General features: G+C 42.5%; 1 protein-coding gene across 6 annotated transcripts in view; it reads left to right on the forward strand.

Moving 5' to 3' along the window:
• Rab2b (RAB2B, member RAS oncogene family) overlaps positions 1–5,800 on the forward strand; it is a 17,876-nt gene extending 12,076 nt beyond the window's left edge. For all 6 annotated transcript variants that reach the window (XM_059273664.1, XM_059273663.1, XM_059273666.1 and 3 more), the window contains 3 exons: positions 2,460–2,571; positions 3,946–4,014; positions 5,410–5,800. In XM_059273664.1, the coding sequence (XP_059129647.1) occupies positions 2,460–2,571; positions 3,946–4,014; positions 5,410–5,517 (289 nt within the window). In that variant the 3' untranslated portion in view covers positions 5,518–5,800. The remainder of the gene's footprint in view (positions 1–2,459; positions 2,572–3,945; positions 4,015–5,409) is intronic.
• The last annotated feature ends 6,416 nt before the right edge of the window (positions 5,801–12,216 follow it).

A 12,216-nucleotide genomic window follows, 5' to 3' on the forward strand; every position in this document is an offset into this window, starting at 1 on the left:
AAAATTTTATCTTATAAATACTAGTTACCAGGAGGATCAAACTTCCTCTATGGATATTGAATTTCTTTTTTTTTTTTTTAAAGATTTATTTATTTATTATGTATATGGAAGAGGGCACCAGATCTCATTACAGATGGTTGTGAGCCACCATGTGGGTGCTGGGAATTGAACTCAGGACCTCTGGAAGAGCAGTCAGTGGTCTTAACCTCTTAGCCATCTCTCCAGCCCGGATATTGAATTTCTTTGTGTTCTATTTTGATTTAGAGACAGGGTCTCTCTGAAGTAGCACTGGATGGCCTAGAACTCACTTGGTAGCCCAGACTAGCCTAAAACCTGCTGCTACCCTCCTGCCTTTACCTCTCAAAGGCTGGGACTGTAGGCATGTACCATCTGACATTGAATTTCTTGATACCCAGACTTTCTTAATATATCATCTTAGTAAGACAATGTTACTGTGGTAAGACATGCATAAAATTTACCATTTTAACTACTTCTAGGAGTATTCTGTAGCCCTAAACATATTAGAATTGTTCTGCAAACCTCACCATTATCCAGCTTCAAGACTTTGTCATTTTCTCAGATTTTGGAACCACTGAATTCTGCCATCTGCCTTGCCCTGAGTGTTTTCCTCACCGTCTGGCAACCACCATTCTACATTTTGCTGTTGTTGTTGTTGTTGTTGTTGTTGTTGTTGTTGAAACAGGGCCTGTGTTGCTTAGGCTGGCCTCAGTCTCACTAGATAGCCTAGACCTGACTGCTGGGGTTACAGGAGTGTGCCATCACACCCACCCTCTGTATTCTTTCTTTATAAATACAAGTACTTGGGATGGAGATGCATGATGTGGAAGACAGAAACAATAAATAAATACATACATACAAGTACTCTGGGCAACTCATAAGTAGAATTGCATAATTATTGTGCTTTTTTAAAATTTTTTAAACTATTTATTTATTTATTTATTTATTTATTTATTTATTTTTGTTTTTGTTTTTTCGAGACTGGGTTTCTCTGTGTAGCTTTGCGCCTTTCCTGGAACTCACTTGGTAGCCCAGGCTGGCCTCGAACTCAAAGAGATCTGCCTGGCTCTGCCTCCCAAGTGCTGGGATTAAAGGTGTGCACTACCACCACCACCACCACCACCACCACCACCGCCACCACCGCCACCGCCGCCTGGACAATACTTTTTCTTTTATAAGTGGCTTATTTTATCTAACATAATGTCCTCAAGTGCTGTCCATATTTTAGCATGTATCAGAACTTCCTTTTTCGGGAGTGTAGTATTTATTATTGCCACATTTCATTTACTATCTTTCTGCGGACACTTGGGCTGCTGCCACTTTTGGGCTATGGTGACTGATGTTGTCATGAACATGGAAAAAAGATGTATCTTTTCAAATTCCTACTTTGAGTTCTTTTGGCTACATAACCAGTAAGATTGCTGAATCATATGGTATTTCTGTGTTAATATTTGAGGAACCACCACTATAACAGCACCATTTTGCATTCCTACCAGCAATTCACAAGGGTTCTAATTTACATGTTTTGGCAAGACTTTGTATTCCCAGTTTAAATTTTTAAAAAATTTAAAAATTTTTTAGTTTTAAAATACAATTTAAAAAAATTGTATCCATAGGCCAAAAAAAAAAATACCTGGCTGAGTTAAATCTAAGCCAGGTGTGATGGTCCATACCTATTTGCATTGTGAGACAGAGGCAGGAAATTCACAAGTTTGGGACCAGTCTGGGCTATAGCAAGTTCTAAGCCAGCCTGGTCTTTATATCAGAATCCTGTCTCAAAAATTAGATCAGGGTCAGTGAGATGGTTTGGTGGGTGGCGGTGCCTGCCACCAACCATGACAACCTGAGTTTAGTTCCTGGGCCCCATATGGTAAAATTAGATAACTGACTGCTGAGGGTTGTTCTATTGCCTCCATGTGTACACATAGTTTGAGTGTACACACACACAGACATACAAACACATAAATAAATTGATAAATTAATAAATGTAGTAAAAAAAAATCAAAGCCAATCAACAATAGAGTACACCTTTAATTCCAGGAGGCACAGGCAGGCACGGATCTCTGAGTTCGAGGCCAGCCTGGTCTACAGAGTTAAGTTCCAGGACAGCCAGGGGTATATAGAGAAACCCCTGTCTCAAACAAAACCAAAAAAAAAAAAACAAAACAAAAGGCATAGAGTACCTGTGACTGAGCTTTGCTCACTTCTTTGTAACAGAGAACAGTGTTATCTTCAGCCATGCTGAAGCCGTTATGAATGTGAATAATACCTTCCAAGAGATACAAAAGTCAATATGCCTGTACAGGATTATTTTGTAGGGTTTACACCTTTCAAGCATTGTAAAAATTGGCAGTTTTAAACTATGGTGGGATCCTTTTAGCACTGTGGATACCCACTTCTCTTCACTCTTTAAAGTTTTCTCCCTAATTAATGTCTTGCAGTGATCTAGAATCCCGAAGGGATGTGAAAAGAGAGGAAGGAGAGGCCTTTGCTCGGGAGCATGGCCTTATATTCATGGAAACGTCAGCCAAGACAGCCTGCAATGTTGAAGAGGTATCACTACAGAGAAGTGGGGACAGAGGCTCAGAGGTTGTACTGTTGTTGGATTCGTCAGCATCCTCTTCTCCAGGGGACATGAGTAAACAAAGAATGTATTGTGTCAGAGTGACCGGATGTCTCCTTCCAGGGGAATTGTCCTGTTTTCTTTCACCCTGATTCCTAAGGTTTTACTTTTGCCTTGGATAACATTGTTGGTACATAAAGATTAGATACCACTGTTATTTATAAATCACTTCAGTTGGGAATCTGACAGAAACTGTCCTCATTATGATGCCAGGTGGTGACTGTATTGCCTTGCTGAGCGTATTTGTTTTATTTGCACTGGCTGCTAACCTCTAACCTAGGAACATCAGTACCTGTATACAGTAGGATCAACTGTGCTTAAATGTGTTTTGTTGTGGCCATGCTTTTGTTTCTTTTTGGTTTTGTTTTTTGTTTTTCCAGACAGGGTTTCTCTGGGTAACAGTCCTCACTATCCTGGAACTCACTCTGTAGATCAGGCTGGCCTCGAACTCACAGAGATCCACCTGCCTCAGCCTCCTGGGTGCTGGGATTAAAGGTGTGCGCCACCACCACCCGGCAGTACTTTTATTTCTTTAGATATGGTCATGCTATATAGCCCAAACTACCCCCAAAACTTGCTGTGTAGCTCAGGCTGGCCTCAAATTTGCAATCTTCCTGCTTTAGTCCCTGTAGTATTGGGATGACAGGTGTGCATTACCATATCTAGTCAATGGCTTTTACAAGGACATTTTTGGAAAATATTTTTTGTTTGTTTGTTTTTGAGACAGGGTTTCTCTGTGTGGCCCTGGTTATCCTGGAACTCACTCAGTAGGCCAGGCTAGCCTTGAACTCAGAGATATGCCTGCCTCTGCCTCTGCCTCCTGAGTGCTGGGAGCAAAGGCATGTGCCACCATTGCCTGGCTAAGATTGTTTGTTTTGTGTTTTGAGACAGGATCTATGTAACCTTGGCTGGCCTAGAACTTTGCTATGTAGACCAGGCTGGCCTCAAAATCATAGAGATCCACCTACCTTCTGCCTCCATAGTGCTGGGATTAAAGGTGTATACCACCACCATGCTTAGCTGAAATTTTCTGTATTACTCCTTTCTACTGTTTCTCAATTATTCTCAGGTTTTTGTTAGTTAGTTTGAGATAGAGTGTCTCTGGGTAGCTCTGGCTGATCTGGAACTTACTGTGTAGACCATGCTAGCCTCAGACTTGTGTGATCTTCTTACCTCGCTCTCCTCAGTGATGAGGTTACAGCTCAGATTCTTAATTCACCTAAAGAATTCAGATAAGGATATTTGTATTTCTCTCATCTCTCTACTTAAATTTAAGACTGATAAATGATTTATGTCTCCCTCAGGCCTTCATTAACACAGCCAAAGAAATATATAGGAAGATCCAGCAGGGTTTATTTGATGTCCACAATGAGGTGAGAAAGGTTGGGGTTGGAATGGGCGGTCACCTTGATAGAATGTCCGCTCCTGGAATGTCCGCATCCCTGCCTGGTGATGGCACCCTAATCACAGCTGTCCACCCAAGCTTTTTTTTTTTTTTTTTTTTTTTTTTTTTCTCGAGACAGGGCTTCTCTGTGTAGCTTTGGAGTCTGTCCTGGATCTTGCTCTGTAGCCCAGGCCGGCCTCGAACTCACAGAGATCCGCCTGCCTCTGCCTCCCGAGTGCTGGGATTAAAGATGTACGCCACCACCGCCCAGCCAATCCAAGCTTTTTTTGTTTTTAAGTGCAGATGTCTTAGAATCCATCTTCAGTTTCTGTTTTATCTTAAATCTGAGCCCCATAATGCTGAAAGAGATCCATTGGTGGTCTACAGACTTACATAATACGAATTTTTTTCTTCTTAACTTCAGTTTCTACCTATCCCAAAATATGAGAGATAATTCTTTTTTTTTTTTTTAAAGATTTATTTATTATGTATACAGTGCTCTATCTGCACGTATGCCTGCAGACCAGAAGAGGGCACCAGATCTCATCTCAGATGGTTGTGAGCCACCATGTGGTTGCTGGGAATTGAACTCAGGACCTCTGGAAGAACAAGCAGTGCCCTTAACTGCTGAGCCATCCCTCGAGCCTGAGAAAGATACTTCTTAATTGCTTAGGAGGGAAAGCTCTGGGAGAATAAAAGGGAATCGTATGCGGACTCAGCCCTTCTACTCCTTCGCTTCACTTACTCTTTAAAAAAAAGTGGTTTTGGCATACGTGTGTGTGTATACGTGTGTGTGTGTGTGTGTGTGTGTGTGTGTGTGTGTATATGCATGTTCACATGTGTGTAGGCAAAAGTGTGGGTGTTCATGTGGAGGCCTAAGGTTGACAACAGGTACCCTCACCATCGCTGTTCACCTTACGTATTGAGGCAGGGTCTCTCACGGAACCCAGAGCTCAATATTTACACTAGGCTGGCTAGCCAGTTGGCTCTGGGGATTCCATAGCTCTGCCTCCTGAGGACTGGGATTGAAGGTGTGCTGGCATGCCCATCTGGCCCCGATGGTTTCTAAGGATCTAAGTATGGCCCTCACGTTTACACGGCAGTACCTTCCCCGCTCAGCTGTCTCTTTGGCCCCCTTAGTTCTCCTATTCTTACCCAATCACATCTTAATTCTCCACATAGCTATGAAATTTGTGCAGCAGTGCACCTTGAAAACAGGCACAAAGCCACCTCTAGTCACCTCCCATCCCAGTCATTCTTCCACAACCATTTGGCTAGAGAACATGGTTCTTAGAATTTAACTGAAGACTTCTCCCTTCTTCCTGTACTTTCTCTCATTCACCTCAGCACTGATGTAGGAAATGTTGCCTTTTTTCTTTTGCAGGCAAATGGCATCAAGATTGGGCCCCAACAGACAATTCCAGTATCAGCGGGACCAAATTCTTCTCCACGGAACTCTTGTGACGTAGGGTCTGATTCTGGCTGCTGCTGAACATCTGGCCCGAACTCTTTTTTTTTTCTCCCCCTCCTGGAACAGCTTCAGATCATTCAGCTTAAAGAAAGATCTTTCTTGCTTTGGCTGAGAACAGCCTCTTTTCAATGTGATGTTTCACCCTTCACTTAAAACACCAGGAGACAGTCGGGCCCTTCCTAACCTGTCCTCCATTAGGGACATGAATATTCCATATAGATCACGGCTCCTTTCATCCTCTGGTGTTAGGATCAAAGTTGATTGTCACAGTAGTTAAAGAAATAAACAACTTACTAAATACCTACATCTGTTTGCTAGGTGTGGTGGCACATACCTATAATTCCAGCACTCAGGATTTTTAGCAGGAGGATTGCCAGGAGCTTTGAAGTCAGTCTGGGCTACATAAGTATTACCAGGCTGTCCATGGCTACATAGTACAATCCTGTCTCAGAAAGCCAAAAAGAAAAAAGAGAGAAAGGAAAAAAATACATATGCTGTTCCTCACCTAACTTGTAGTAGCTTGGGTGAAGGATATTCTGATTGAACATTTAGGACTTAGGATCTGGATAACTTGGATGACACCTCTGTACATAATAATTTCACTGAGTTTCTTACCTTGCCTTGGAAACCTGCTTGTTTTTCATAGGAGTTTCTATAGAAGCTGGGTGCCTCTGTACGATTTCATTCCGAGTTTTATTTATTGTATGCCTACACAACCTTAAATATCATTCCTCAGGAGCCCACCACATTGGTTTTTAAGACAGCATCTCTCACAGGAACATGGCACTCCATGATTAGGTGAGGCTAGCTGGCCTTTCTCATAGCTAGTTCCTGTTTCTTAACTACAGAACTTCGAGAGTAGCAGAGTTGGTACTGGACCTGTAGCCACATCGTTTACCTAAGAAAATGTTAATTTTTCATTTTGTTTAGGGGACCAGTTCTAGCATTACAGTTTCTTTCACCAAATTGATCTCTACTGTTTCATCATTTTTTCTTTCGCCTCATTTTTTTGTTTTGGTGTTTGTGTGTGTGTGTGTGTGTGTGTGTGTGTGTGTGTGTTTGGGGGTGTGTGCTAGAGATCAAATGTAGGTTCTTAAACATGCTAGATAAGTGCTGTATCACTGAGCTATGCCCTCAGGAGCCTTCTCTTTTACTTTTAGTTTTGAAGCAAGTTGCCTAGGCTAGTCTTGAATTTGCAGGCCTTAAACTTGGGATCCCGATGCCTCAGATTTCCAGGTAGCTGGGCATACTCCTAACCAGATCTATTAGACTTTTACTCTAATCAAGATAATTGGCTTACTGAATATGACATATTTATTCCAACTTCTATACCTTTGCACATCCTCTACTAACATCATACTGACTTTTTTCCTTTAGGAAACCCTCAGTGACTGACCTAGGGAGTTCTAAGAAATTATTAACACAGTATCTCTCAGCATTCTTATCTTGGTTATTGATATGTGTATTTGTATGTATTTTACTTTGTAAAAACGTCTTGTAGTTATTTTTTGGGGGGGGAGGAGGTTCTGTCTCATATAGGATGTAAGCTCTATGAGAGCAGGGTCCATGTCATTCCCAATCCATCACACCATTCTTTACTGTACCCTGCAAGTCATGATCTTGAATTTGAGTGACATACTTTAAAACTTAAGGCTTTAGACTTTAGAAGAAACAAAAGGCCTTAGAATTGTATCTTTATAATTGTGTCTCAGCTTTCCCCATCTGCTTATCCTGGGTTCTCTATTGCTCTTCTCTCCTGCCCCACTGTAACTTACTGCCCTCATTCTGTGCAGCATACAGTAAGAATGCCTGCTACCAAGACTCAGATAAGTAGATACTTCTTTGTCTGCTCCTTAGAGTGGATAGTACCAGTTTGCCTCTGCTTCCCATGTCATGCCACCTCCTGGGATAGTTGCTCTTTTTTACTTGTCTCATTTTCTTTCACAGCACTGAGGTCTCATCAGATTTTCTAATTTTTATTGTTAATGACTGTTTTACTATTAAATATATGCATGATCCAAGCTGCTTCTATTTCATGTGTCATTTCTGATTATACCCTAAGTGTAAGTAGATAATATCCTCCTAGAGTATTGCATCAAAGATACCTTCTTCTTAGAATTGGTTTATACTGAATTCTACCCCTGGTAGTAGCAGTAAAGTCAACATTACATCACAGGAACTTAGAAGACATGTGGGCATTGAAGTAATTATGCTTTTGGTGTTTTGTTTTTTAACCTTACTCATTTGAAAAAGGTTTGTCTGTTGTTAAATTTGCATTTAGCCTGTTTCCTTACCAGGCACAAAACTAAAGTATATAATGTAATACTTTTCTTTTTTCCTTCTTCTCTCCCTCTCTTCTTTTCTTTCTTCCTTTCTTTTTAAATCAGACTATGTAGCCCAGGCTGTCCTAGAACTCCTGATCCTCCGGTATTAGCCTCCTGAGTGCTGAATGTGCCAGCACATCCATCAATTTGTAGTTTCTATTGAAAAGTTTTTCTTTACTGTTCAAAAATTTTTTTTAGCAATTCACAAGGATTAGAGAATTGGCTGAAGACAATGTTTTGCCTACAGCTGTTATTCTCAGTGTGATGAAAGGGAACCTTTCTGATATTATTGATGCATTAGAAAGGGGGGAAAACCTAATTCCAACATCCAATTCTATTTTATTTTATAACCTTCTATGCTAGGTATTTTTGCCATTTTGAAAGGAAACAGAAAAAGTGTGGCTATAAATTCATGGCCTGAGTCAAGTGGTCATGAATGAATACAGAAACATCTCCCACCCCCATGTTCTGAATGGTAATTATGAGACATTCTGGGTGTTAATTGGCTTTTGAAACCATGAACACTAGAAATCATGTAATTTATAGCAACAAATCAGTCTAATTAGTAGAAATCATTGAATCAGACACTTTCTCCCTTTCTATGATGCTTATAATGACTTCCTTTGTTGGTGGGTCTTGTATTCTGTACCAGAAAATAACTAGATGGGTAATAGGCTCTTATTATAGAAACCATATAATTAAGATTATACCTCTTGCCGGGCGGTGGTGGCGCATGCCTTTAATCCCAGAACTTGGGAGGCAGAGGCAGGCAGATCTCTGTGAGTTCTAGGCCAGCCTGGTCTACAAAGTGAGTTCTGGGAAAGGTACAAAGCTACACAGAGAAACCCTGTCTTGGGAAAAAAAAAAAAAAAAAACAAAAAAACCCAAACAAACAAAAAAGATTATACCTCTTTGCATTTGCACAAACACTATTATACAAACATTATTCTCATAAATCCTAATACCTCAAATTTATACAGTGTTATTTAGATCTAGGAAAGAATTTGACAAACATATTCAGTATACAAGGAAAATTAGTGATCAAGTCTTATTTTCTTATAAAATATTACATGATTTTTTTTTTCAAGACAGGTTTCTTTGTATAGTCTTGGCTGCCCTAGAACTTGATCTGTAGCCCAGGCTGGCCTTGAACTCAGAGAGATCTGCCTGCCTCTGCCTCCCAAGTGATGGGATTAAAGGCGTTGCTCTATCATTGCCCAGCTTGATATGATTTCTTAACTGTATGACCCTGCAACTATGTTAATGTTTGGAAAATTCCTTTAATAATTTAAAAGACTCCACCATGACTCCTGAAAAAAAAATATATTTTAAAGATTTTTGAGGGACTAGAGAGATGGCTCAGCTGTTGAGCATGTACTCCTTCAAAGGACCAGAGTTCAGGTCTTTGTCATGTGAGCTTTCCAATACTGGTATTCACACAAGCCCATAGAAATGTAGTGGGCAGAACTTTAGAAAACACAGGAACGCCTTTCTCAGTTCAGTTTCACCTATGATGGAATTTTGCTGCTTTGCAGTAAAATGACTGTCAATGGTCCCTCTACTAAGACTTAGTTGGCCTGTGTGTATTCTTGAATAGTTTGGAACTATTAGTGAACTTAATTAAGGTCTTTGGGGTTTTGGTGTGTGTTTGTTTCGTTTTTCGAGACAGTGTTTCTCTTTGTAGCCTGGAACTCACTTTGTTAACCAGGCTGGCCTCAAACTCACAGAGATCTATCTGCTTCTGCCTCCCAAGTGTTGGGATTAAAGGCATGCACCACCACTGCCTTGTTTAGGTCTTTTGTTTTCTAAGTGAAATTTCACACTCCTATTATTACTAAATGACTCAGTATTTTGAGTTGCTAAAATCAGAACAGGGGGCTGGGTGGTGGTGGCACATGTCTTAAATTACAGTACTCAGCAGGAAGAGGCGGGCAGATCTCTGCTTTTGAGGCCAGCCTAGTCTACATAGCGAGTTCCAGACCAGCCAGGGCCATACACTGAGACCCTGTCTCAAAAAAAAAAAAAACAACACTGGAAAATCTGTAACAGATGCAATAGATAAGCTTGTAGAATGGCTATATAACCTGTGTCTATTGTGTGTTGATAATCCTGCTTATAAAGGATTATCCCAGGAACTGGTCACAGATGGGTTATTCGAAAAACTTGATTGTTGACTTCTCTAATATAACATCATCATTCCTACATTTAAGTGAGGATAGTGGGGCTTGCTTCCAATCACGTTCAACATTATTCCCAGACTTCCTCACCCTGACCAATAGGTGTCCTGAGTATGTGAAGGGACAGTTATGTTGGGGCTGGACCGAAACGGACCAACAGACTCCAAAAAGGGCTTCGAATTCCTGTAAGTAATAGTAGATGTTCACCGAGCCAGCCGACCCAACATGTCCTTCTGTGACAGGTAGCAGGTGTTGTACTGGTTTGGAGCGCCCCCAGTGGTTGGGGTCAGAGGCCGGTCCTGCCAGCCCGCGGCCAGTTTCTATTTCCAATCAGGCATATCTGCGGTTGCCTACGTACCCTTCTCAGCCTCAGGACCTCCCACCCTTCAGAGACTTCCTGGATGGCTCCCCGTTCCGGCCTTCCCATTGGTGGGTGGAGGACAGTGGGCGGGCCCAGGAGCATGGACGACTAGCAAGCTTGCTTGCAGCGAGGGCTGGCCGAGCTCCGCCGGAAGGCGCCTTGTTCTCCCGGACGGTGGGTTGCAACTCCGCCGGGGAAAGGAAGCTGCAGGACTAACTCAGGTAAGCCTGCGGCATGCGCGCCTCCACCAAGCCTCGGCGCAGCCTGGGCCGGGAGTGGGTGGGGTAACACGTCCACGCACGCACCCAGGCGGGTGCACTGGTGAGCGATCAGGTGCGGGGATCCTGGGGACTGAACCACTCTCCTTTGTGAGAGGCCGGCGATGGGGACAGTGCGGGCCGCGGGGACGTGCTGGGACGGGCCGCGAGGGAGCTGCTGGGGCCATCGTGGAGTGTTGGAGCTTGTCATTGCCCTGCTGGGCGAGGCGCACATTCGAGGCAGCTGCCTTGTTCTCCTTCCTCCTTCACAGGAAGAAAAACTCCCCTGCTCGGTTTGGTTACTCCATACTTTGGACTCAGAAGTGTGAGACCAGGGTTTTATTTGGTTTGGCTGTTTCCCCCCCCCCCCCCTTTTCCCATCTTTTCTGTATTTTAGTAAATGTGGGTAGAAAAGCATGGGGTGAGCGTGTGCAGATCTGTTATGTACCCAGTTACTGTGGGGGCTGTCGCAAAGTAGAGATGATGGGGAAACAGCCCGAGTCTTGGGTCTTCCGTGACAGGTCTGCAGGTTTTCTGACACATTATGTAAACTCTTCACTGAGAAGACCTTCTCCCCCTGTCTCTTAGCGTATACAGTTTTTTGTTTGTTTAGTTTTTGTTTTTGTTTTTTTTTTTAATTTACCTGTCTCTGATGTCTCAAAAAATGTGCCTGCCATTTGCTGCAGCTGTGCATACGCAGCAGCGCCTCTTTAAGGGGCAGTCGTTAAAGGCTTCCCAGAAGAGGTACATAGTGGACCAGTCTTTGCAGTGAGTGAGCAAAGTGATCCAGAAGTCGGCTGTTAAACACTACGTGATTTTCTTTTAAAGGACAGACGTAATGGGACAGCTCAGGTACAAGCGAGGAGGCTGCTATATCAGTGTCCGCTGTCATGACATCGCTGTCCGCCTGATCTCTGCTCTGAGTTTGTAAACTCAGAGAGTCTCTAACTGGCTTATCCTCGTGGCAGCTGAGGTCCTTTTGGGGGCACAGCAGATACAAAGAAAGTGAACTTGTGATTTGGATGTTTCCTCCGCCCCCTTTTAAGACAGGATTTCCGGCTGTCCTGGAACTGGCTTTTGTAGACCAGGCTGGCCGCGAACTCACAAAGATCCTGCTGCCTCTGCCTTCCCAGTGCAGGATCAAAGGTGTGCGCCACCGGACATAGCTGGGATACTGTCTTTTTTTTTTTTTTTTTTTTTTTTTTTTTTAACAATTTTTATGTTGGCTATGTAATTGGCAACTTTTTTTTCTTTTTTTTTTTTTTCTTTTTTTTTTTTTTTGAGACAGGGTTTCTCTATGTAGTTTTGGTGTCTGCCCTGGATCTCGCTCTGTAGACCAGGCTGGCCTTGAACTCACAGAGATCCGCCTGGCTCTGCCTCCTGAATGCTAGGATAAAAGGTGTGGGCCACAACGGCCCGGCTATAATTGGCAACTTTTTATAATTTATTTTTATTTTATTGCATTGGATTTTTTTTGTTGTTGTTGTTGTTGTTGTTTTGTTTTGTTTTTTGGGTGGTTTTTTTTTTTTTTTTTTTTTTAATGGCCTCGAACTCACAGAGATCCGCCTGGCTCTGCCTCCCGAGTGCTGGGATTAAAGGCG

Source organism: Peromyscus eremicus, chromosome 9 (assembly GCF_949786415.1).
Source record: "Peromyscus eremicus chromosome 9, PerEre_H2_v1, whole genome shotgun sequence".
Lineage (NCBI taxonomy): Eukaryota > Metazoa > Chordata > Mammalia > Rodentia > Cricetidae > Peromyscus > Peromyscus eremicus.